Genomic DNA, 27,835 nt, shown 5'->3' with positions numbered 1-27,835 from the left:
AGATGAACTGAGCCCCGAGCATTTCATTAGCTTCAGATTTATTACAATTCTTATTACAAAATATTCCCTCTTTCCCATCATGTGCTGTACAGGGTTTCTAATAATAATAACCTTGTTCAGCACCTTTTCTCATAATAATCACCTGTCTTTCTCATAACAATGTACCCTTCACTATGTGTTTCTATTTTGTAATAAGAATTGTAATAAATCTGAAGCTAATGAAATGCTCGGGGCTCAGTTCATCTGAACTGGGACCATGAGTGCATCACGTAATAAAGCTGGATTCTGCTGCCTGTCTTGAGACTCTGAATGCCTTTTTTTGGGGCTGAGGGTGCCCATGCTGCCTAATCTGCTACAACAGTAGCATGGTCACATCCTTGACATTCAGTGCTATTCATAATGCCTGGGACAAAGACACATTTTCCTTGATTTACCCCTTTACATTTTAAAATTCTAAATCAAACAATTGAAATCTGATTAAAGAGCACTTTGACGACTTTAATTTAAGGGTACGTGCATACATTTCAGGCACACCTTGTAGAAATTATAAAAAACGTTTTATATATCGTCCCTACATTTCAGAACACTATAATGTATGGGAAAAATTGTCACAGGTGTTAGTGATTACTCAGGTGTGTTTCACTGCTTCATTAGTGCAGGCAAAAGGTACCTAGGCTTTCTTCTACTTACAGACTATCCACTCGTGGCTAGCCGACAACTAATATAGCTGGTGGCCCTGTGGTAGTTTACTGCCAGCATTTATTAACTGCAAGGTCAACAGACAAATTTACCTATGGTAAATATGCACTGAAAAATAGCTAAAGACATAATTGGGTCAACTATGCAATTAGGCTGACATGTTCCCACTATAGGGTGTATTAACTAATAACTTTGTTTCAATTTGATGTGAACTAGACAAATTGTTTAAACAGCAGCTCAGGGGTTTAAATTAGGTTAATTTATCAACAAAAATGGGCCACTAAACCAAAGATTAACTACAATTTAAAAATACTAGATTTTAATACACAAATATTAAAACAATTCAGTTTCCTGGATCTTATGAGTGCATTTATTAACTCTTTGGGAACAACACTTCTAAACCTCAGGCATACTGAGAACCAAAATGTTTTACTGATTTTCTGAAGGAGGCAGTTTTACACTACTGGAGTCTATAGTTGGTATTGTTCAACATGCGGACAAAAGCTGTGCCAATGAAAATCAAAGAAGCCATAATGAGCCTGGAAAACACAAATAAAACTATTGGAGAAACTGGTAAAACCTTATGATTATCTAAATTAAGTGTCTACAATATCATTAAGAAGAAAGAACACACTGGTGAGCTTTGTAATTGCAAAATTGTAATAAAGAGAAATTGCAATAAAGAAAAAGCTCCAAACACCTGTCCGACAAATCAGAAATAGTTGACAGGAGGCAGATGTGTATGTGTCAGAGACAAATTTCCACAGGAGACTACATGAACAGAAATACAGAGGTCACACTGCACGATCCCAGTAAGCAAGCATCTGTTGGTCCGCTGTCTGTTTAGGGATGGCACACCTCCAGTCAACAGACCAACAGTCGGGGGGCAGCAGCAAGCCAACAGAGTTTTCTGCCGATGGTGCACTGTTGGCTTGCTGGCGGCTGGCCACTCTGTTAGTGGCTCATTAGTGGCTTGCAGCTAGAACGCTAGTGGTAACCATCCAGTGAGTTAATATCGGTCCTCTGGTGGTTAGCCGACCACTATTATACCGGGTGGCCCTGCAGTGATCCACTGTCAGCATGTATTAATTTCAAAGTCAACAGACAAAATGTTAATTGATCATGGGCTACTTTATTTCCAGACAAGTAGTCCTATGCCTAAATTTTATCCTATTTTACCTAAGGTAAATACGCACCAAAAAATACCTAAAGCCTTAATTTGGTCGGAGTTTTGGTAATTTACTTTAAATAAAAACAAAACATCTACGCAATTTAGGCTGGTATGTTCTCTCTAAAAGGTTCTATTAATATATTTGTTTCAATCTGATATGAACTAGTCAAATTGTTTTGACACCAACTAAGGGGCTTAAATTGAGCCAATTTATCAACAAAAATGGGCCACTGAAAATGTCTGAAACAAACATTTCTGATAGCACAAACATTAAATAAATTTGAAAATACTGGACTTTAATACACATAAATATTAAAACCACTCTGTTGCCTGGACCTTACAGGTATACAGTATTTAACAACTCTTTGGGGACAATGCTTCTACAAACCAAGCATTTTTACAGAGGAGCAAAATGTTTTACCGATTCTCTTAAAGGAGCAGTTTTACACCCAGTGGAACACCTATGGAGTTTTGGTGCTGGCAGTGTGTGTGTGTGTGTGTTATTTCCTCTATGGAGTTTTCACACTTTTAGGGACCCAACAACAAAGGACACAGAAAAGCATCCTGGAAAGCTTTTAGAGCCTAGAAACAGCTCTATATGCTCACAACCAACCAAATATCTCAGAAGCTTGCGTCATAAAAGGTTTCATACAGCTATAGGTTGTTCCGCTTATTGGGGCAAAAGTTGGAAAATGTGGGCGGCGCTAGGGGTTTACAGTACATCGAGAAGGCTCACTCAAATCTGCAGCCCTTTTTCTAAAAGAACAAAGATGAAGAATAAACACTGTCCTGCTCCACTGACAGACTGAGGAGATCGTTCCTCCCCCAAACTATGCGACTCTTCAATTCCACCCGGGGGGGGGGGGGTAAACGTTAACATTATTCAAAGTTATTGTCTGTTTTTACCTGCATTTTTATTACTCTTTAATTTAATATTGTTTTTTGTATCAGTATGCTGCTGCTGGAGTATGTGAATTTCCCCTTGGGATTAATAAAGTACTGTATCTATCTATCTAAACACGTTAAAAGTATCATTTACTTTGTACAAATAACAATCCATAACACATGGAGAGAACTTTCAAAACTCAAACAGACCCTGGCACTATGAGGCATGATTAACGACTCTGCGCTACCTGCAGCAGCAGGTATTAAAGAAGCTTCATGATTGGTGGTGCCATGGCTCAAAGGGGAATGGCATGTGTCTCAAAATGGTGGAAGAGGAAGAGGCCACTGAAATTTACAAACATGACACACACACACACACAACCCAGTGCCACAGCACCAATCACCCCAAAGTCCAGGCCTCTTTCCTCAATGCCTTTCTTTGTCTTCTGACCGCCTCCACTCCTCTCCTCCAAGCTCAGTCCACTTCCACCCAACTCCAGCCATTGAATGGAGGGAGGCGGCCCCTTTTATACACACCTGGATGTGCTCCAGGTGCCTCCCAATTAGCTTCCGCCGGCACTTCCAAGTGTGGTGGAAGTACTGGCTGTGCACCCGGAAGCACTCTGGCTGTCCCTGGTCTTCTTCCCCTCAGCATTTCCGACACACCCAGCAATGCTCCTCAGGCACTGGGGCACCCCCTGGCAGTGACCACAGGTCTCCATAGGGTTGAGCTTCCAAGCTCAGTTCCCGTGGTCCCCCCAAGCCACCAGGGCAGTCACCCCCTCGTGGTCTGGAGGAGGTGTTTTCAGATTCATACGAGAAGCCTCTTGACTACTTGCTTTCAGTCAGAAAACAGATCCACCTTGGACACAGATCCAGGGAGCACAAGGAAAAAAAAAACATCAACTGTTCATCTGTGATATACTGTTTTGTGCCCACCTGAAAACCTTATTTTAGACCAAATCAGAAATACAAAGCTGCAGTTTCATCAAGTGATGAAGATGATAACCCTGCCAGCAGCCTCACAACCTGCAAGATTTAATAAAAGTAACATGTTTTGTCAGTTTTAACTGTTTAGTATTACAATGGTTAACATGTGACATGTTTAATTTCTATTTTTTAATCTGGATAGTTCCAGTGCTAACTTGTTATTTTATCTATTTTCTCAATCAGGAACATAAAAATTAGAGCCATCATTGTGATTGATGCAATTGTTCTCAGGACAAACATGAACAAATAAAATAATGATGGCATCATTATGGAAATACAATGCAAGCATTTTGGTAACATTGCTTTAAGCAGTTTCCCACCTGTTCTGCCATATACATGGCACTCCTCATATTAAAGGTATTTTATCTTTGTTCAGTATACTCTATGTGCTCTGTAAACATTCTGTTCATTCATTAAAAAGAAAATGGGTATGCATGCTGATGTTAGATGAAGATATTTAAATTATACTTTTTTTTTTTTTTTCTTTTTTTTTTTTATACACACAGGACCCAAAAGAAATGTACAGCCCCAATGACAGGACAGCCTCTTTATAACATGCAGGTATGTGCAGTGCCTGTTATCAAGGAAAGTTATCATGATTTGGAAATTAGTCAGTCCTATCGGGTCTACCACTCAACAATGTCTTATTTCCAAAAAAATACTTTATTATTTATTATTTAATGAACAGATTGATTAATGTAGTGAAGTAAATAAACATTTGCCCTCTCAGTATTGCATTTTGTTTTTCAAGTTTAAGTTTGCACTTTATTGACCCCATCACCAAGAACGTACAAAGGTAATTCTACAGTGACACATGCAAGCTGACATGGATATTATAACATTTTCATGTGATATGACAAAATATTTTTAAAAATTTTATTTATATAATTTCATAACAAAAACCACATCAGATAATCAGTGCTAACTTGACATTTTGATAATTGCTCATTCTCAGAATGACTAGTGCTACCATGAACACCATGCAAGTAGCTTGTGACTGATGTAGACACTCTCAAGACAAAATTAAAATAATAGTGTAATCACTATGAAAATACACTGATGTTTGGATTTTTTTTTCACCTTGTTACAAGTGTCAATCAAAGTTAGTCATATTAATTGCTAAATTACGTAATTTAGCTTTAACAAGTTGTAGTGGGTCTGGACCATGGTAAATCCCATCAGAACCTGTGTGATCAGAATGCACTTCACAATGATTATTGTGTAAACATAACACAAAGTCGATTGAGTAGCAATCTACTTTTATTTCTTTAATTTTTGATATATCCTTTTTTACAGTACCAATTTCTTCAGAACAACCATGACAGTGATGAGAAAAATGAAGGAGGAACTTACCAGCAAGCTCTCTCACATACAGAGTCTGGATAATATACAAAAAACCCTGCAAATTATGGTATATGTTGATGTGGAGTGTCCTTTTTCTCTTCCACTCAACACAGAGGAATCTCTGAAGGATTTGGATTCCATGCTCTTTCAGGACCAAGAACTTCGAGAGAAAATGGTAATTTCACAATACATTTGTCAGAGATTTTACAATACAATTTTGGGTATTTGAACAGCTGTTCTAAGACATGCATGCTAATATCTGTTGTTTTCTATCCTTTTAACCCTTACAATTGTAAGTGCAAACAATAGCCCTCATAGCAATAAGTCCTGGCAAAATTAGAAATTATGGTTAAAGCTATCTTATGTAATAATGTACTATCTTAATTTAAGACTACAAAATGTCAACAAAAGTTAAGATGAATAAAGCTGGAGCAAAGGCTGCAGCAAATCAACACCAGATGGGTGTGGAAGGGTATGAGGACCATCACTGGCTTTAACACTAGAATTACTAGAGCCTATGAAAAAACTCGTAGATCCGGCCCACCTTAAATCGCTTCTTAAAACCGTTCTCACCTCTCCGCCAGCGTATTTTGTCATCTAAATGTGCTGATAAAGGCAAGCTGCAAGCAGCCGGCTATTCCATCCCCCCAGCGACTTAGAATGTGCACAAAGTTCTCACAGCTCATACCTTGATTGGTTATCTGGGAGTGAAGTGGAGTTTTAGAATGGAAATAATAGATTGTTATTTGGAACACACGCATTTTATGTGTGTTCCATTTCTACAGTAATCTGAGGAGATCATTCCTCCCCCACACTATGCGACTCTTCAATTCCACCTGGGTGGGTAAATGTTAAAATTATACAAAGTTATTGTCTGTCTGTATACCTGCATTGTTATCACTCTTTAATTTAATAATTTAATATTGTTCATCAGTATGCTGCTGCTGGAGTATGTGAAATTCCCTTTGGGATTAATAAAGTATCTATCTCTCTATCTATCTATCTATCTATCTATCTAATCTGTGTAAACACATTTTTAAAACAAACATTTTTCATATTCTAGTAGTAAATGACAAAATGTAGGCATAAACTATATAATGTATGAAGCCTGAAGTCCAAATATCAAAGAAACACTTTCACAAAAGGTACAAATTTAACAGAACAAGTGCACTTTTATTCAAAAATATAACTGCTGAAACAAAAGCAGTTTTTTTTGTGCAATGTGCATGCCACATTGACATGCATTTATTACAACTGCCTCTGTGGCAAAATGGAATCAGCTGCTGACTGGTAATCAAAAGGTCACGAGTTCGATCCCACATGACTCCATTTTGAGAACTGCTCTTATTCTTACTATTTTAGAATAAAAACATACATTTGTCTTCAGTCTGTAACAGCCGGTGTAATTTATGATACTTGTAAAGGTTAGCTTTGTTTTTTTTTTTTGTTTTTTTTATTCACTTTCATTCTCTCAGTCGTGTTCAGGATCCTTCCCTACAAACCCACCCCCCCCCCCCCCCCCCCGCCTCCCCATCTGACACTGCTGTTTTCACATTAGGATGCGCTATAGATCTGCAGTGTACTTGTGACTGCATTCTCGTACCAATGCTTGCAAACTGAAGTGCCTGCGTGCACTTTCGTGGCATTACACGTGTATTTTTTGAGCATGCCCATGTCGCTCAAACACAGGAACATATGTTGGTGTACAAGTATAACAAAACAAGTGCACTTTCATTCAAGACTATAACTGAAGAAAAAAGAAAGCAAGTTACAGTAGGCGGTTGTTACGACAGGACATCTTGCATAGATAGATTGGAAGGAAAGGCACTATATGATAGGCAGACAGGGAAGCTGCTATATAATAATAAAATTATTGTTATTACTATATAAATAGACAGGTAGTTCAGGCAGGCAGGCAGAGCGACGAAGGTTAAAAAGAAAAAAAAAAATAACACTTTCTCCCCAGTGGGGAATCGAACTTGGGTCTCTGAGGCACGGAAAGTCTGGTGCACTCTGAGTCAACAAATCTTACCGGGACGCCACGGAAGCTGTTGTATCACTCTTGAACCTTTTGTGAAAGTGCTTATTTGATCTTTGGACTTCAGGCTTCACACATTTTATAGTTTATTCCTACATTTTGTAACATTTATTACTAAACTATGAAAAAGTTTCTGTTTTAACAATGTGTTTACAGTTGCTGTCAAAATATAGAACCTTTTTATTGAACAAATTTTGCAAACCGCTTAAACTAAAACTTTGACAACAAATTGTCAACCATCCAAAGAGGCACTTAGTTGTATTGCACTGAACATGTCTTAGTAAAGGAAAAAATGGCAAATATTTTTTGTAAACCAACTACACTTTGTTAATGTTAACAATCTCTGTCCACTGACATGTTAAAGTGACTTTTTAAACAACTTTACCATCATTAAACTGCATAATATATAAACTAATAAATAATAACAATAAAATAAATAATAGTATTATTACTGGAAGTTGCACTATTACATCAAAACTTCAAGCCCAGGTACATTACAGTGATCCCTTGCTATATCGCACTTCGCCTTTCGCGGCTTCACTCTATCGCGGATTTTATATGTAAGCATATTTAAATATATATCGCGGATTTTTTGCTGGTTCGCGGATTTCTGAGGACAATGGGTCTTTTAATTTCTGGTACATGCTTCCTCAGTTGGTTTGCCCAGTTGATTTCATACAAGGGACGCTATTGGCAGATGACTGAGAAGCTACCCAACTTACTTTCTCTCTCTATCTCTTGCGCTGACTTTCTCTGATCCTGACGTAGGGGGTGTGAGCAGGGGGGCTGTTCGCACACCTAGACGATACGGACGCTCGTCTAAAAATGCTGAAAGATTATCTTCACGTTGCTACCTTCTGTGTGCAGCTGCTTCCTGAAGCGACATGCTGCACGGTGCTTCACATACTTAAAAGCTCAAAGGTCACGTATTGATTTTTGACTTTGTTTTTCTCTGTCTCTCTCTCTCTCTGCTCCTGACGGAGGGGGTGTGAGCTGCCGCCTTCAACAGCTTTGTACCAGCGGTGCTTCGCATACTCAAAAGCCAAACAGCCCTATTGATTTGTTTGCTTTCCTCTCTGTTTCCTTTGAAGAGGAAGATATGTTTGCATTCTTTTAATTGTGAGACAGAACTGTCATCTCTGTCTTGTCATGGAGCACAGTTTAAACTTTTGAAAAAGAGACAAATGTTTGTTTGCAGTGTTTGAATAACGTTCCTGTCTCTCTACAACCTCCTGTGTTTCTGCGCAAATCTGTGACCCAAGCATGACAATATAAAAATAACCATATAAACATATGGTTTCTACTTCGCAGATTTTCTTATTTTGCGGTTGGCTCTGGAACGCAACCCCCGCGATGGAGGAGGGATTACTGTACACAGTATTCACCAAACTAAAATAAAACAAGTGCAACTTGGAGATGACATCTTTACCAACTGAACCGTCATTAAGGCAAATTGCATTAATACAGTGATCCCTCGCTATATCGTGCTTCGCCTTTCGCGGCTTCACTCCATCGCGGATTTTATATGTAAGCATATTTAAATATATATCACAGATTTTTTGCTGGTTCGCGGATTTCTGTGGACAATGGGTCTTTTAATTTCTGGTACATGCTTCCTCAGTTGGTTTGCCCAGTTGATTTCATACAAGGGACGCTATTGGCAGATGGCTGAGAAGCTACCCAACTTACTTTTCTTTCTCTCTCTCTTGCGCTGACTTTCTCTGATCCTGACGTAGGGGGATTGAGCAGGGGGGCTGTTCGCACACCTAGACGATACGGACGCTCGTCTAAAAATGCTGAAAGATTATCTTCACGTTGCTATCTTTTGTGCAGCAGCTTCCTGAAATGACATGCTGCACGGTGCTTCGCATACTTAAAAGCTCGAAGGGCACGTATTGATTTTTGATTGAAAAACAAACTTTGTCTCTCTCTCTGCTCCTGACGGAGGGGGTGTGAGCTGCCGCCTTCAACAGCTTTGTGCCGCGGTGCTTCGCATACTTAAAAGCCAAACAGCCCTATTGATTTGTTTGCTTTTCTCTGTCATATGGAAGATATGTTTGCATTCTTTTAATTGTGAGACTGAACTGTCATCTCTGTCTTGTCATGGAGCACAGTTTAAACTTTTGAAAAAGAGACAAATGTTTGTTTGCAGTGTTTGAATAACGTTCCTGTCTCTCTACAACCTCCTGTGTTTCTGCGCAAATCTGTGACCCAAGCATGACGATATAAAAATAACCATATAAACATATGGTTTCTTCGCGGATTTTTTTATTTCGCGGGTGGCTCTGGAATGCAACCCCCGCGATGGAGGAGGGATTACTGTATAGACCTTGCTTCAAGCTAAGCTATATATATATATATATATATATATATATATATATAATAAATAATAAAACTGCAACTTGCATTTATAATACTATTTGTTGTTTAGTGGGTCAAAAAAACAAAAAAAAAAAGGTCCGTTTTTAAATCCAGTTCACCGTGTCTGTCTTCGTGGGCGTGACTGCTCGACCGCAGGGAGTTGATGAGGTGATTGGGGCGAGTCACATCTCATCATTCTCAATTGCTTCGTCGGCTTAGTGTGGCATGTGAATAAGGCGCTGAGCCCACGGACGTGGAGACGTATATTTATGGGCCGGCAGGATAGGGGAAGGAAAAAAGAAAAGATAGAACACAAGGAGGTTAAAGAAGGGAAAAGGCAGTCATGGGAGCCGATCCAGACACCAGGAAGGAGAAGGCAGCATGAGCTGGGGCTCCGTGAGGGAGCACAGGCTTAGGCGATCTAGGGGCTGGTTCACCCCACTGAGTAAGCGTGTGGAGTGGGGCAAGCGAAATGTAAGACCTCCAAATGGATCTGAGGAGTGACTGAGTGAGCACGAAGGAAGACGGGAGGTGTGCCGACCTCGGACAGTCTGGCTGCGCAGTGTGGTGGCAGCCAAAACAGGGGTTGGCAGAAAGCAGTTCGTGCTGCAAAGGCTCCACCAGCAACACCAGTGAAGGGTGAGCCGTGGAGACAGAAGGTGGTGTGCTGCGATTGGGCAAGGAGAGAGACTGCATTTTAACTGATATATTTAGTACGGATTTTATCCCCACGTTTCACTGGCTTTATGGATTTGCTATTTATTTGGGTACTGTATTTTTCTGAACACTGCACAACGGACACTTTTGGTTTTACTTTGACTGTTTTTAACAAAAACACTTGAGCACTTTCCAACATCCCCTGGCTTCAATGAGATTTCTCAGCTCACCTCGGTCATAACTATCGACGGTGTTGGTTCAACAGACTCCCATGTGGGAAGAGAGAGTCTGTAGGGGACCGGCACCGTCACAGTATTACACAGTAACCAGATACATTACACAGTATTGAAAAAAAAAATAAAACAAGTACAACTTGGCTTGCAGTATTATCCAGTAGTACAGAAACAGTATTCATACATTTGAACATAATGCTCCACAACCGACCTTTTAAAACCAAAGTATCTACAGATAACAGACACAGCACCTTTTTTCGTCAAAAGTTCTTCAGTGTTATCATGTTCAACTTTATCGTCTGCTACAGCTTCAGTTTCAGAATGTTCCCTGTCCATTTTCACTGCTCAATACCTCCACTAACACATGTACTCTGTTGGATGCGTATTTTGCGGTGTACCAGTGAAAAAGGTCACAAAACAGTTTCCAGCTGCGCCACGTTCCGAATGTTGTTTAGGCTATTTAAACCGGTGTTCCGGTATAAGAAAAATCCATATCATAACAAAAATAAAAAACGTTTTTTGGTATGAACCGGTATACCACCCAGCACTACTCAAAGGGCGCCAGTGCTGTGGAAAGCGTCTTGTTTGGTTCCTATTCTAACAAAGGCACATCCTAGTGCCCCATCTGACTACAGGTCAGTGGCATTCACCACACATATAATGAAAGTTTTTGAGAGACTGGCCCTGGAAAACTTCCTCCAATTTGTCTACCAGGTAAGGACTGGGGTTGAGGATGTCTTCTACCTGCTGCAATGTGCCTACATTCACCTAGACAAGCCAGGAGAAACTCATAGGATTACTGTATGTTCTTTGATTTCTCATGTGCTTTTAACACCATCCAGCCTGCCAGATTGGGGAGTAAGCTATCGGCAATGCAGATGGATGTTCCCTTAGTTTCATGGATCATGGACTATCTGACTAGGAGGCCACAGTATGTGTGGCTACAGGGCTGTGTGTCTAACATTGTGCTGTATAGCACTGGTGCTCCACAAGGGACAGTCTATCACCGCTCATTTTCATCTTGTATACTTAACATATTTTAGCTACAACACAGAGGGCTTCCATCTGCAGACATTCTCAGATGTCTCTGCAATAATGGGAAGTATCAGGCATGGTGACAAGACAGAATATGGGAAAGTAGTGGACAGTTTTGTTGATTGGCGTTAGCTGAATAAGCTGCAGATCAACACAGGAAAAAATTAAGAACTGCTGGGTGATTTAAGAAGATCACAACCTCCAATTACTCCCCTGTCTATTAGGGGTGTGGATGCTTCAGGAATAAAAGTATCTGGCAGTGTATATGATCAGTAAGTAAAGAAATGTATATTCTTAAAGTTGATGATTTGCGTATATTCAAATGGAATCATGAGCATATATAAATAAGAACTGTATCATAGTGCACATTAGTATACCAAGGGTTAAACCACAAAAAGACCTGTTCCTGTATATTTTTAATTTTTCTTAGCAATTTGGAAACCACCAATGAGTGAAGGTCAGGCATGCAGAGAGAGGCTAATAAGCAGAGCCCCCCATCTCTCCAAGTGGTGAACGTGAGATGAGGATTAGAGACAAAGGTAGCATGAACTGGAAGGATTCAAGGTGGGAAGAGGGCCTGCCAGGTGGCCATAATGGATAAGACAGAGTACTATGTTCATTAGGCTGGCAAATATTGGTGGAACTAATTAGAGGTAACGGGAAGCTGGAGGTAGATAGTGAGTGAGGTAAACATTTGGTAAGGAATGTAGTAAATGAAAGGGAGCAGAGTTGCTAATAGCTCAGTTCATCCGAACTGAGACAGTGTGTACATCACGCAATAAAGCTCGATTCTGCCTGTATATCTTGAGGTCTCTGAGTACCTTCTTTGAGCAGCATGTTTCCACCACAACATAAGCTAGACTGTTCCAAGAACTCACTGCCCACATACAGTATAAGAAGGGTTAAAGTAGGCTGTATTTAAAATGAAGACTCAGATCTTTTAGGGTCTGCAAAACTATGCTGCAGATGCTTTATGAGTGTATGGTTGACAGTGCTATTTTTTTTTTGCTGTACCATGGGGGTGGCAATATGAAATAGGCAGATATTAAGAGGCTAAACAAACTAATGCAGAAGTGTGGCTCTATGGTAGGAGAGAAACTGGACAGCTTGGGAACTGTGGCAGATTGGAGATTGTTCCCTAGAGTTAAGCATTTTCAATTATAAACTATTCACCCACTTCAGAATGTTTTGGTTAGACAGAGGAGCATTTTCAATAGTAGACTGACTAGAATAAAGTGCTCCACTGAACATCACAGGAAATCCTTTCTCCCCACAGTCATCAGTCTCTAACTCCTCTTCCGGTAAATCATCCACACTCTTAAGTTGTTTCCTTTTTCTGTAATGGATATCCCAATACATTTTCAGCTACTTAGATGTTCAAAAACTTGTTTGTTCTTCTCACATGAGTAACTTTTTGTTCTCAGAATATGCAATATTTTCACTTAACTTGCAATAATATAATGAAAAGTAGAAGTAAAGCTCAGTATGCTATTACTGTCTATTATACTAGGGATTTTGTAAGATACTCACATGCATTATATTTATTGTATTTCATTACCATGTACCTGTGAAGCTTAGTGAATGATGATTTATTCTACTTTATTTTGATATTTATATTCTATTTATATTTTTCATTTGCATGCTTATTTTTTTATACTTGCTCTTTGTGCTACATGTGCCTTTGTCTACGTGTACAGTTATAACAAACAATTTCCCTCAGGATTAATGAAGTTTTCAGATTCCGATTAAGGATTCTCACTCTAGCTGGAATTCAAGTCATGCCACACTTGTGTACTACCCTGAACAGCAGACTGCTGTTTTCTCAGCACTTACAGACAGGTGTAGTAAGAGGAACATTAAGGACATTCTTACTCTGTCCAATGAAGATGTAAAAATAGCTGAGGATGTAGTTCAGGCTCTTAAAACACTGAAAACGGTGACAACTCTGCTGAACACTGAACACTTGCCAACAGTTTCACTGATAATGCCACTGCGCAATTCTGGCATTCCATGAAGCAGAGTGACACTGATTCAGCAGTTGTGAAAGATGATAAATCTGCCATTGCAACTAACTTCAACAACAGATACTGTGACTGGTCAATACTTATTCATCTTCTGCATGTGAGCACTACACTTACTTGACCTGTGTTTTAAATCTCTGCCCTTTCCAGCCCCCAATAAGAGGGTTTTCTCTAGTGCTGGGACACTGTGACGGCACAGAGTGCAAGCCTCTCACTTGAGAATGTGGTCATGACGGTGTTCTTCAAAAAAATGTGTGGTTAACTGATTGCACCAACCACTGTTCATTTCTGATTGGGTTATTTTTTAATTTATTTTTGTTTGCTTAAAATGGCCTTAAGAGAATTGTAATTTATTCATGCTTACATAGTTAATTTATTTGAAGTTAACTTAACCTACCACACTGCAAACCATTTTTTCTTAACAAGTAAAAATTTCTTATTTTAAGGTAATATATCTGATATTTTGCCCCAAGAGATTAAATATCTCATGTTGCAATGATACTTTCTAGATTATTTTGCTCAATTAAAGATAACTGGTCTTAAGATATCTGACTTAGATATAAAGTGTAATTTCAAGACTATTTTGACTTAAAAAAATCACAACTGTGAGAGAAAAGACTATTATTAACTACAGTGATTAGCATAGCAGGACATATATTCTTATTTCAAGAAACAAAACTTTCTAGATTCATCTTGTTTTAAGAAATGAGTAAGACACAACCCTTTTTATTCCAGAAAAGTTTTAGAATTCAACCTTGATTTTGTTAACAACTACGCCATTTCAGATTAACACTTGTCTAATTCAGTGGCCTTTCTCTGTAACTACTATGATTTTCAGTGGGGCAAAAAAGTATTTAGTCAGCCACCAATTGTGCAAATTCTCCCACTTAAAAAGATGAGAGAGGCCTGTAATTTTCATCATAGGTATACCTCAACTATGACAGACAAAATGAGAAAAAAAAAATCCAGAAAACCACATTGTCTGATTTTTGAAGAATTTATTTGCAAATTATGGTGGAAAAAAAGTATTTGGTGAATAACAAAAGTCCATCTCAATACTTTGTTATATATCCTTTGTTGGCAATGACAGAGGTCAAATGTTTTCTGTAAGTCTTCACAAAGTTTTCACACACTGTTGCTGGTATTTTGGCCCATTCCTCCATGCAGATCTCCTCTAGAGCAGTGGTGTTTTGGGGCTGTCGCTGGGCAACACGGACTTTCAACTCCCTCCAAAGATTTTCATGGGGTTGAGATCTGGAGACTGGCTAGGCCACTCCAGGACCTTGGAATGCTTCTTATGAAGCCACTCCTCCGTTACCCGGGCGGTGTGTTTGGGATCATTGTCATGCTGAAAGACCCAGCCACGTTTCATCTTCAATGCCCTTGCTGATGGAAGGAGGTTTTCACTCAAAATCTGACGATACATGGCCCCATTCATTCTTTCCTTTTCACAGATCAGTCGTCCTGGTCCCTTTGCAGAAAAACAGCCCCAAAGCATGATGTTTCCACCCCCATGCTTTACAGTAGGTATGGTGTTCTTTGGATGCAACTCAGCATTCTTTCTCCTCCAGACACGACGAGTAGAGTTTTTTTCATTTGACCATATGACATTCTCCCAATCCTCTTCTGGATCATCCAAATGCTCTCTAGCAAACTTCAGATGTGCCTGCACATGTACTGGCTTAAGCAGGGGGACACGTCTGGCACTGCAGGATTTGAGTCCCTGGCGGCATAGTGTGTTACTGATGGTAGCCTTTGTTACTTTGGTCCCAGCTCTCTGCAGGTCATTCACTAGGTCCCCCCGTGTGGTTCTAGGATTTTTGCTCACCGTTCTTGTGATCATTTTGACCCCACGGGGTGAGATCTTACTTGGAGCCCCAGATCAAGGGAGATTATCAGTGGTCTTGTATGTCTTCCATTTTCTAATAATTGCTCCCACAGTTGATTTCTTCACACCAAGCTGCTCACCTATTGCAGATTCAGTCTTCCCAGCCTGGTGCAGGTCTACAATTTTGTTTCTGGTGTCCTTTGACAGCTCTTTGGTCTTGGCCATAGTGGAGTTTGGAGTGTGACTGAGGTTGTGGACAGGTGTCTTTTATATTGATAACAAGTTCAAACAGGTGCCGTTAATACAGGTAACGAGTGGAGGACAGAGGAGCCTCTTACAGAAGTAGTTACAGGTCTGTGAGAGCCAGAAATCTTGCTTGTTTGTAGGTGACCAAATACTTATTTTCCACCATAATTTGGGAATAAATTTTTTAAAATCAGACAATGTGATTTTCTGGATTTTTTTTCTCATTATGTCTCTCATAGTTGAGGTATACCTATGATGTAAATTACAGGCCTCTCTCATCTTTTTAAGTGGGAGAACTTGCACAATTGGTGGCTGACTAAATACTTTTTTGCCCCACTGTAACAGCTGGATTCCCTGCAAAAGGATAGTACTTTATTATTTTCAAATGGTAACATTTTTCTTCAAATCAAAATGGTTTCCACATTTAAAAATAAATGACCCTTGTATAAAAAATGTGTCTGGTGGTTTGATGCAAGAGTTTTGTCACTGTGCCAAATAAATGACTTAATCCAAGCAGTGTTGCTGGAATTTGTTAACATAAAAAGAAAAGTTCAAGAATTTAATAATTCAATAATTCAATGATATGCCCATGATAGTACTTCACAAGAAAATATATTTTGTTTTTCAGTCATATAGTCTCACAGGAATTAAAATTAACCAGCTTCATAGGATCAACAAAACGGGTGGACTTATCCAGGTTAGGGGTTTTAATTTCAAATGACAAAACATCTCTATCAAAGAACACAGCATCATGAACTTGAAACTCCAAACAATATAATGTGTAGTGTTCATATGGCTCAAAAGTCGTTTTAAACTCAAAGCCACAAACGAGCAGCAAATAAAACAATGGCAAATAATCTTTGGTGTTTAAACAGCAAAAGCACGAGTGCTGATCGACTGTTGCTGTTATGTGTTGTAATATACAGGATCGTTCCATTACTTTAGCAAAAAAAATTATTTACGTCAATGACATTGTTGAGTATATGAAAAGCTAATGGTATAATTATAGTTTCTTTGCAGTGTCCAATTGTTTTTTTTGTTTTTTTTTTCAAATATAATATCCAGCGCTGTTTCAGACCCCTTCTTTGGATGTAATGGAACATACCTTTCTTTGAGCATGTGTAAACGCATTCCCTGTGAAGCGTCCTTAGCTTTCCCGCGCATCAGATGTTACATTTCGAAACGTTCTCACCGTAAGGTTATTAATAACGTTACATCGATAGCTAAAATATTGCTTTGCTCTTCGCAGCTGATAAGTAACATATTTCCGCATATAAACCAATGGATTTACTTGACGAAGTCACACTGGAAATTTGTTGGAAGTTTCTAATTGACATTTACTGTTGCTGCAGTGCATTCTGTTTTTATGAATCCACAAAAATTCACCTGATCACGTTGATACCTATAATCATTATGACACAAAACAGAAGTAGTGGGGCAAGCTACTTTCGTGTGATCATTACATAAAACTCTAAAAATAAATGCAGGTGTTTATGTTATACATATTTATTTTTTCATTTCCGGTTTTCACCTTTGCATTTTATCCAGCAAACACTGCCCTGAATTATAACTTCCACTGCACGCAGTTCTTGCATTCAAACACAGTGGAACATTTAGCGCTTCTCTTGCCATTTTAGGCATTAATGAGTGGATTGAGGCTGTAGCAACAACAGGCTCTTTTTATCGAGTGCCATCATTGTTAGATTTCATATATACAGAAAGTTATTATGAAATAAACGTTGGTTAAATGTCATTGATTTATTTATTTGTTACAGTGATTTATGAAAAAAATTGTTAAAGACGTTCTGATACAGACTTCTGCTTGCTTAAAAATAAATTGAAATGTATCTTTTAAAAATGTGCTAAGTTCTAACTGCATTGCATGCGCCTCATGCTCTTACCAGTAGTAAAAGCGAACACGACCCAAGTCGCTTCTATTAGAGATACCTTTAAAGAAAAACTTTAAAATTTAGAGGCCAGTATTTTAAAATTATCGATTTTGAGGTAGGCTATCCACAATTGTAAGCTCATTGCATGAATATAAAAAGATCGCTGCACTTGAAACTGCAAGGGGGGCACCTGTCCCCCTTAACTTCGATACCAATATCATACATGAGCACATCATATAAAAAAATCGAAGGTTTGGGAACGACTTGTACAGCTTCGCCTATATTCTACAGCCAGCCCTGAGTGAGACAGTGCTCTTTATTACTTTAATGGCACAGGTGAAGGCCCCTGTCTGAGTGAAATGTTAACGCCCTGTTAATTTTACACACTCACAAATTAAGTTAGTAAGTCGTATGTATCGTGTCCTTGATCAGGCAACACAGTAAATACACCTCTGTAGGATATCTACTTGCCTAAAACCTCAGTATGATATACAGTACTTGTTCAGAAAAGAAACAAAATATAAAACATTTTTAAAAGGGCATCATGATTTGCACTTGTACCATCTTTCAAGAAACTCTTAAACTTTTCAAAATTTATAAATTTAGCACTTAAAGCCTAAAACCTGAGTTGGAAATGACTGCTGGTAATTGTGCAGATCACATCCAAATATGAATGAATTACTGGTCTTCTCTGTTGCTTTCAAGTTGCAAATGTTACAGAAGATCTTCTGTAACAGGGACTCTTTCAAGAGAAAATCTGAACATTTCCTTAGAAGGAAAACCTCATGGCCAGCAGTACATCAAGAGGTCAGCATTATTTAATTTTTTTTTTTTTTTAAGAAATATTGTTGAACAAACAATGTAGTTATCACTTTTGCTTTGTTCTTTTTGTTGAGATTAAAGACTCCTGTAGCAACTATTATGTCAGAAGTGTCCATGTCCTGATGATATTTGAGATCAAGCAGGGGAGAAATATAAAAGATAATGGGGAAAAGGAGGACGTTTATGATATTAAAGTGATGAAAACATAAATATATATTTATAGATGTGGAAATTTGAAGAATAGAAACTTGGGCTTTGTCCTTCTCAATTAAAATTTTCCATAATTCAATCAAAGCAGTTTGAAATGTCATACCTGAGCACAGGGCAGCTCAAGCATCCATCAAGGCTGTTCACCTCACCATATGAATCTTTGTGTAAACACATTTATGTATGTTTGTAATTTATACCAAGTCTATATTAATTTACAGATGTTTTGATAAACTTTATCATGGCGCCAGAAAATGATAGTATGTTACATGTTAATTAGCACACACAAGTAAGAATTTCACAGTACTCATGTAGCACTTATTTAGTTCAATACAAAATTGTGTGAAAATACTCCATATCAATAGATAACTGAGCACATATTGTTTCTGTGTTTTATCAGGAAGTAAAGAAGGTAACTACTATCTTGTTTTTAGTTACCTAAAAATTTAACAATGAAAACATAAGCAGTCAGATATTTGAGCAATGCTATCTTTGATTACAAATTTCATTATGTTAAATAAAAGTAAATATTTCCATTTATGTCAGGCTTCATCAAAGTTCATAATTCATAAACAGTTTATTGATAACTGGTGACTATTTTCAATGTCCTTTTCCTGTATTTTTTTTTTTTTTTAACAAGAGCTGCAGTTTTCTGTGCAGTAAGATAACTTACAAGACAGCTGTACATCTCCCTCCTCTTCTGAATGCAATACTCTAAAAAATGCCAGTCTTCCACCTACCCCTCAATCCAGTGAGTAAGGATGTTCCAGAAAAGTTTTAAGAGAAGCCAGCCCCTCTAAAATCATTCAACTACCAAGCCCCAAATACATACTTCAATAGTGACAGTGAGATGGAGCAGGTCAGAAAACATTACTTTGAAATAATACAATGCTCCTCTTTCCCTGTGTGCTGCAGTTCAAAGGATCTTCACTGTAGATTAATTAGAAATACAGTGACCAACATAGTGCCCATACTAAGGATGACAAAAAGGGAAGACAAATATACCTCCGAACATGAGGTTTCTTCAATGGCAAAACGTATAGTCAAGTATTATCCAATGCTACATGCAGCTGAAGTTAAAAATTCATGGGTGAGTGTAAATAAGTAGAGGGAGGTAGGTAGGTAGGTAGGTAGGTAGATAGATAGATATGTAGATAGATAGATAGATAGATAGGTAGATAGGTAGATAGGTAGATAGATAGATAGATAGATAGATAGATAGATAGATAGATAGATAGATAGATAGATAGATAGATAGATAGATAGATAGATAGATAGATAGATAGATAAACATCAGGAATTAGCTCTGAGCAATTTCTTATTTGCAATGGTAATGGACAGGTTGACAGACATGATTAGACAGGAGTGCCCATGACTATGACGTTTGCTGATGACATTGTAATCTGTAGTTAGAACAGGGAGCAGGTTGAGGAGACCCTGGAGATGTGGAGAATGAAGGTCAATAGGAAAAAGACAGAATACATATTTGTAAATGAAAGGGAGGTCAGTGGAACAGTGAGGATGCAGGGAGTAGAGCTGGCGAAGGTGGATGAGTTTAAATACTTGGGGATCAACAGTACAGAGAAACTGGGATTGTGAAAGACAGGTGAAGAGAGTGCAGGAAGGGTGGAATGGGTGGAGAAGAGTGTCAGGAGTAATTTGTGACAGATGGGTATCAGGAAGAGTGAAAAGGAAGGTCTATAGAACGGTACTGAGACCAGCTATGTTATATGGGTTGGAGACGGTGGCACTGACCAAAAACCAGGAAACAAAGCTGGATTTGCATTAGGTGTGACAAGCATGGAAAGGATTAGGAACAAGTACATTAGAGGATCAGCTCAGGTCTGACGGTTTGGAGAGGCAAGATTGCGTTTGTTTAGACATGTGCAGAGAAGAGATGCTGGGTATATTGGGAGAAGGATGCTAAGGATAGAGCTGCCAGACAAGAGGAAAAGAGGAAGGCCTAAGCGAAGGTTTATGAATGTGATGAGAGAGAACATGTAGGTGATAGGTGTAACGGAGCAAGATGCAGAGGACAGAAAGATATGGAAAAAGATCATCCACTGTGGCAGCCCCTAACAGGACCTGCCAAAAGATGAAGATAACTATTTGGATTGCTCTAAATGTTACTGTGCACTTTAACACCTATCAGTTTTCCATTAGATTCTGCAATTGCTGCCTCTAAAACTAACTGATCTCTTTTGACTTTCAGCTGTGCCTCTTCCAAATCTACAGCCTGCTGCCTTTTCAAAGGTTCAGCGTGAGGGAGTAGTCCTGCATGCTCTGCCTCCTGCACAATGAGCACAGTCAAAGAGGATACCAATGAACTTACTCAACTTCTTGTTTTTAGCAAGAGAGACAGGAGTGACATCGTCAGGAATTCTGAACTCACTGAATTGCTTTAAAAGGTTTTTCATTTACCAGTCTATTGTATTGGCAACAAACATCAGTTTAGCATTGAAACCTTTACATTGCTTCTTTCACATGTCTTCACTTAGCAAAGAAAATAACTCAATTTAGCTCAATATATTCCATTTTCACTGCAGAAATTTCTATTTCAATAATCTTAATTATTTTTTCACAATCTCTTATATATATTTCTCTTCTGGTTCGTCCTGCTTCCTCTTCAAAAGTGGTCCCGCCCACACGCAGCCGACACGGCATTTCTCTCATATATATTTCTCTTCTGGTTCGTCCTGCTTCCTCTTCAAAAGCGGTCCCACCCACACACAGCCGACACGGCATTTCTCGATTGCTATTCATCCTCTTCCAAACCCTTCCCCACGCTGCCTGCGGCTCCTCTTCAAAACCGGTCCCACCCACACACAGCGGACACGGCATTTCTCAATTCCTATTCCTGCTCTTCCAAACCCTTCTCCACGCTGCCTGAGGCCTCCCATACAACCCCACACCGCTTTTCTTGATTCCTATTCCTCCTTCGGACTACCGCGTTCCCCGCTGCTCTCTCATGACCCCATTGGTGTCACGTCACCACCCTATATCTAGCCTGACCGCGTGACCTTTCACTTCAGCCATGTGTGCGCCTGGGAGTCTTTTTCGAAGCCTGCTACAGGAAGGTACTCTGTTGACCATTGGCATTGGTTTTGCTCCTTCCTATTTTCGTTATACTGCAACAGTTGTTTCCTAAGCCTTTGTTATAAAATGAACGACAATATCCCTAATTTCCACCAAATACTGCCTGTTATCTTCTGCAGTTCTCAAGCCCTCACCGTTGCCTCTTCCATCAACAAACACAGGCTGTGGAATGAAATGAAAGTCCTAAAACTCACAAAAAAATATGAGAGCTCAAACTCAATTTGTTCAATGGCTTCTTCAATTTCGGAAAGGTAAAACTAGAGACATGGCAGAACTACCTTCTCAATGTTTACCACAACAACAAGACCCAGTTGCTCAACTTTACGGTGATATTAATTTCTCGACTGTGACTCCCCAAGAACTTGCATACAAGAGCAATACTGAATGTCACAAACGATGATTCTCTACATATTAACAACAAAGTTCTTGATCTTATACAGGGTGAAAAAGTGACCTTCAAGAGTGTAGATACAGTAGTCAGTGATGATCTTAATGATCAACTAACGTACCACACCCTCACACCAACTGGCATGCCTCCCCATATCCTTCATCTGAAGGTGGGAGCTGTAGTTATGCTCCTAATAATAATAATAATAATAAATAAATTAAGGTCAGAGAAGAATTTGCAAGAAGGAGAACTTTGACTAAAACATATTCGTCATAGCCTTTGTGTCACTATAAATGTGTAGCTCATACAATGTGATTTGAGGGTTAAGAAGACTGGTTAAAGTGTAAGTGTATCCAGGAATTTAATTAAATGACCTATTTTATTGTAACTTGTTTCAATAACAAAGCATTTGCATACACTTTAATAACTCAGTCATCCACAAATACCTGGATTCTAAAATGCACTCTATTCACCTGCTTACCTTCACATACATTTTCAGCAGTCATATTTGGAAGCATCGAAATAAATTTCCAATGGCAAATGCTCAGGCATTAACATTATTCCTTCTACTCCAGACTATAATAATATGTCTTAATATTTCAGAAATCACTATATAAACATTGATGAGCTGAACAGTCTCAAAAGCTGTAGAGTAACATGTAAAAAGTACCCATACCCATTAATATGCAGGCTCTTCCTCGAGAGAATAGGCATGCTATTTTTATTATATAGCATGGAAGAAAATCTCTCCCGGAAATATTGTTTTCACAGTAATAAACATCAGCAGTCAACAATTGTGACTCTTGGATGACAGCTAGATTAATGAAACATCAAAGAAGAAAAATGTCCACTACACTTTTCACTAAATGTCTAGAATTAAGGATTATGACATTGCAGGAAATATTAAACTAGTCAACTAAATAAATAAAGCAGTACAGATTGTGGTAAACAGACAAAGCTATCACTGGAACAAAGCAGGGAAAGGAGCATAAAGAACAGCAACTGCAGTTGCAGAGTGTTACTACTGCAGCTACTAAACCCTGATCCCAACCATGGACCTATAGAGTTAGTTTGTTTTGAGACCTCATATTAAATCTGCTGTTTTATGTTCAGTGTACACCTTAGGGCTAGTTTATACTTTACACTCAGAAGACATACGCATATGATTCATGGCTACCACATGTTCATTTGACGTGTCCCCTGAGCACGTCCTCAAAAAATTAATGCGAGGGGTATGCAAGTTACAATACCAGCAAAAAAACAGGGGGTGCAGTGTGATCTAGTGGGAATGTGACTTCAGAGTCTATGTTTACTATCAACATGTGACAAAAAGCTGCTTTGCAGATCCTACAGGATCAATCTGTATGCTTTAACGCTTGATGAATGTCTTGATGCGATGAAGCAAAATGCTAATATACAAGTGCATTTGTGGTGCCATTTGCGTCATTTATTACACCTGAAGCTAATACTTGAGCAGGGAGCATTCTTCTACAGCATAATCAGAATGGTCATAGAAACAGAGGTTCATTTAATCTTTTGAATCTATATGCAGTGGCAACCAATACAAAAATTTTGTACTCTGATTGGTTAAAAGACATGAGGTTTTTAGCATAAGGCACAACCAGTCTAAATAAAAGTCTTTCTTCATCATCCTTGTTCTTCAGTATCTCTTAGTTTAGATATTATCATTGAAAGCTCTGTGTATGTGACAACAGTCTTGTCTTATTGTTTATGAGATATCTACTAATCTCTTAATCATACATTTGATGTATTACATCAACCTGCTCCAGGTACATTCTTTTATTTCTTGTTCAATTGACCTTTACCTGGTTACCTGATATGCCTGATCAGGTTTCTGGCATTTATTAACCATTTTATATTCAAGTGTCGCATATTCCTTAATGTAATGACACAATACATTTTGAAAGTCTCACATACCATCTTCTGTGCTGTCTTTTTTTTTTTTTTTGTTGCACCTTCACAACAGCATCAGAATGTACAGCAGTGTATTGAGCCATAGAGAAAAAATTCAGAGACACAGTGTAAAGGTCTATTTTGTGATTAAAGTGGAAACTTCGGCTTTAACCTTGTAATTTATTTCATCATTAAAGTAGACCGTCGTAAACGTCATCTTAAAAATGACCCAGTTGTTAATCGCTATGTGTTTCTGGGACTTCCTCCTGAACTAACAGCAGTGGCAAGCAGCAATTGCCACACAGAACAAATTGCATTTATGATATTTCAGCTCTATGTACATTTAGAATCCTTAGATTTATACTTGATATCACATTCATGATGAAATGCATTAACACTTGAATCCCTGAAGCCTATGAAAAAACGCGTAATCCTGGGCCACCTTAAATTTCTTCGCACCTCTCCATTAGAGTCTTTTGTTTTGCAAATGTGTCGATCAGCACAATTCTCTTTATCTGGCAGTGAGGTGCCTGGAGTTATATAGGGTAAGTAATATATCGTTATTTGGAATACATACATTTCATGTATGTCCCGTGTCTACAATGATGTGTATAAGTGTAGCATGGCAAGAAATGCTGAACACATAGCTAAAGCAGAAACTTTTTCATTGTTATACTAATAATGACGTGAAGTGTATAATGCATGAAGACTTTAATCCAAATATCAAATAAACACGTGCGCTTTAATCTATACTAATTAATAAAAGGCAAAGTCCTCACTGACTCACTGACTCACTCATCACTAATTGTCCAACTTCCCGTGTAGGTGGAAGGCTAAAATTTGGCAGGCTGATTCCTTACAGCTTACTTACAAAAGTTAGGCAGGTTTCATTTCGAAATTCAACGCGTAATGGTCATAACTGGAACCTCATTTTTGACAATATACTGTAATGGACGGCAGCTTGATGGCCGTGGGAGGCGGAGTTGAGTGTCACGTCATCACGCCTCCTACGTAATCACGTGAAAAGACTGTGAACTGAGTAAGGAGAAATGAAGGAAGAGCCGCAAAGAGCGAAGAACAAAAAATTTATTAAACAATTGAGAAGGGAGCGAGTGAAGCATACAAGCATCTTCATAAGGGAAACAAAGCACGGTGTAAAACGTAAGTTTAAATTAAGTTTATAGAAACGCTCCCGCTGCAGATTGCAATAACATATTCGCGAGATAAAAGTTTAATGAGAAGACACGAGGTATAAACGAACCACACGCCGTAGCGCAACGTTAGGGGCAACAGTTTCAACCATTCTATGATCTGCTTCTCGCAACTGAAAGACGGCACATGGCGGATGTTAGCCGACTTGCTGACCGCAACGTTAGGGGCTTCAACTCTGGCGCTGACGATAGAGATTAGATTCCCGAGAGGGGATGAAGTGAGTGTGTATGCCTGATGAGCCCAGAATTAGGGAGAAACACGTGTCGCATACTCTTTGCATTATTTGAAAGTAAACTATTAAAACCATTCTATGATCAGCTTCTGGGAACAGAAAGAGGGCACGTGGCGGATGTAACGCGACTTCCTGACCAACCACAAGCGTTACCTGGCAGGTAACCACCCATACAGTCAGATTGTGATTCAGAAAACGAATGCCATGAATGTAATTACCACGATCTACATACTGTCAAAATAAACGAAACACACGCAGTAGCGCGACAGCTGTGAAAAGCGAGGTTCAAGAAAAAAAACAGATCCTTAACAAATTGTTATTGGTATACTGTATTTTCGATCCGTTTTAAAAAGGTTTTCTTTTCTTAAAAAATTAAAAGCAGTACTTCGCCGCAACGAAGCGCGAGAATTTGGCTATATATATCTGCTTCTCACACTTAAAAGAGGGCACGTGGCGGAATTTAGATGACTTCATGACCAAACATTACTGTTACCTGCCAGGTTGGGTTACCACTTTTAATACAAAAAAATAAGGGACGCATACTGCAGCGGGTGCCACATCCCAGTGCCAACACTTTGCAGACTCTACTTAAAAGACCCACCCTCCTCACTGGACAGTTAAAAAGACCAATCAAACTAACGATGACGTCAAGTATTACCCAATCAAAATTAGGAAACGAGGCATCTTCATAAAATGCGTGTGGGATGATTTGCATGAGACGCTGCTTTAAAAAAAATGATAAAAAAAATACAGGATAAATCCCGTCCCGTATTGATTCAAAACGGGACGCGCAATTTCATTCTCAAATACGGCACGATTCCGTATTTTAAAGGACGGGTGGCAACCCTACAGTGCTAGGTAACCACCCATACAATCAGATTGTGATTCAGACTAGGAATGTAATGAATGTAATTACCCCGATCTACATACAAGGCGAAAGTCTTGCAACATTCAAAGATGATGGTTTGGGATAAGTACACCATAGAACATAAAAGAGCTTATGAAGCCTTGAACCAAAAAAAGCAAGATCTTAGAGATCGGAAAAAAAAAAATAGGAGGTAATGTCGTTTTACTCGCTGTAGATTTTAGTCAAACATTACCAGTTATTCCACAAGGGAGACCAGCAGATGAACTCAACGCGTGTTTAAAATCCATGCTTCTCCCACGCTCGGTTATATGTCGCGTGTTCTCGGGTAGGTACACCAAAAAACGTATACATTTAGGCATGTTATGGGCAAACAAAAAATGAGGTATACGCGAAGGCACTGCAGTAGTACTGAATGTAACTTTACTTCTTAAATGTTAATGTTTTACTGTTTAATAATTTATACGCTTCTTATATGTTGTTCAAATTCTTTTATCAAAATACCAGTGACAACGCAATGCACGATAACATGGAGTGAATACACCATACGCATCCGCCCACGGCCGCCCTGGTGTGCGCAGATAGGAGTTGATTCTACAATAAATAAAATAAAGATAAAACCCCAGGATTGTTTCCTGCCTTGTGCCCTGTGTTGGCTGGGATTGGCTCCAGCAGACCCCCGTGACTCTGTGTTCGGATTCAGCGGGTTGGAAAATGGATGGATGGATGGATGGATTTTACTGTTTAATAATTTATATTTATATGAAATGTGCTTCTTATATATTACTTCATATTCTCATATGATAATGATGTTAATGTTGTTTATATTGATTTCTATGTTATTGAAACTGCATGTATGTGTGTATATGTATGTGTATGTATATATATATAAATATATATATATATATATATATATATATAGATATATATATATATACGCATACAGATATCTATATATATATATATATATATATATATATATATATATCTATGTGTGTGTGTGTATGTATGTGTATATATATATGTTGATATGTGTATATATATGTGGATGTGTATATGTATATATATAGATATGTAGATATGTATATATATGTATATCTATATATATGTTTATGTGTGTGTGTGTGTGTATATTATATATATATATATATATATATATATATATATAAAAGACAGCAACACTCATAACAATGACAACACAATTACATTGACAATCATGTTACGTTATTTTTAAAATTTTTCCTTTTCTTTTTCATAACCTCTTTAACACACTACTTCTCCGCTGCGAAGCGCGGGTATTTTGCAATTTATCTATATATATATAAACGAGAGTTGGGATCCGAGAGACTGTGTTTGTGTGTTTGTGGAGGGATGGAGAGTTAAGGTGGGTGTTGGAGTCACGTGATCATCTCCCCTCCCATTCACCTCATTTCATTCACTTCATTTCGCTCCAAGCTGAGCTGCGCAGCTGGCGCGGTCTTGCTGTTCTGGATTTGCTTTTCACATGGCCAAGTATACGTTGCATGCTCAAGAGTGAGCTCAGCGCACAACTTGGTCATATTACAACCGGAGGGGCGAACTGACAACATGGTATACAAAGAGATCCTTAACAAATAATTATTGGTATAATTTTAAAGTAGTACTTCGCCGCTGCGAAGCACGGGTATTTTGCTCTATATATATATATATATATATGTGTATG

The 27,835-nt window shown here is 38.6% G+C and overlaps 1 protein-coding gene across 1 annotated transcript in view; it reads right to left on the bottom strand.

Annotated features, from left to right (window-relative positions):
- LOC114649345 (kinesin-like protein KIF13B) overlaps positions 1–22,403 on the bottom strand; it is a 664,407-nt gene extending 642,004 nt beyond the window's left edge. Inside the window, exons 1-2 of the mRNA XM_051924704.1 lie at positions 22,392–22,403; positions 20,557–20,716 (exon numbers count right to left, since the gene is read on the bottom strand). Coding sequence (XP_051780664.1) covers positions 20,557–20,716; positions 22,392–22,403 — 172 coding nt within the window. The remainder of the gene's footprint in view (positions 1–20,556; positions 20,717–22,391) is intronic.
- Positions 22,404–27,835: the final 5,432 nt, after the last annotated feature.

The sequence above is a fragment of the Erpetoichthys calabaricus genome, chromosome 3 (genome assembly GCF_900747795.2).
Source record: "Erpetoichthys calabaricus chromosome 3, fErpCal1.3, whole genome shotgun sequence".
Lineage (NCBI taxonomy): Eukaryota > Metazoa > Chordata > Cladistia > Polypteriformes > Polypteridae > Erpetoichthys > Erpetoichthys calabaricus.
This window is presented reverse-complemented; position numbering and strand designations above follow the sequence as displayed.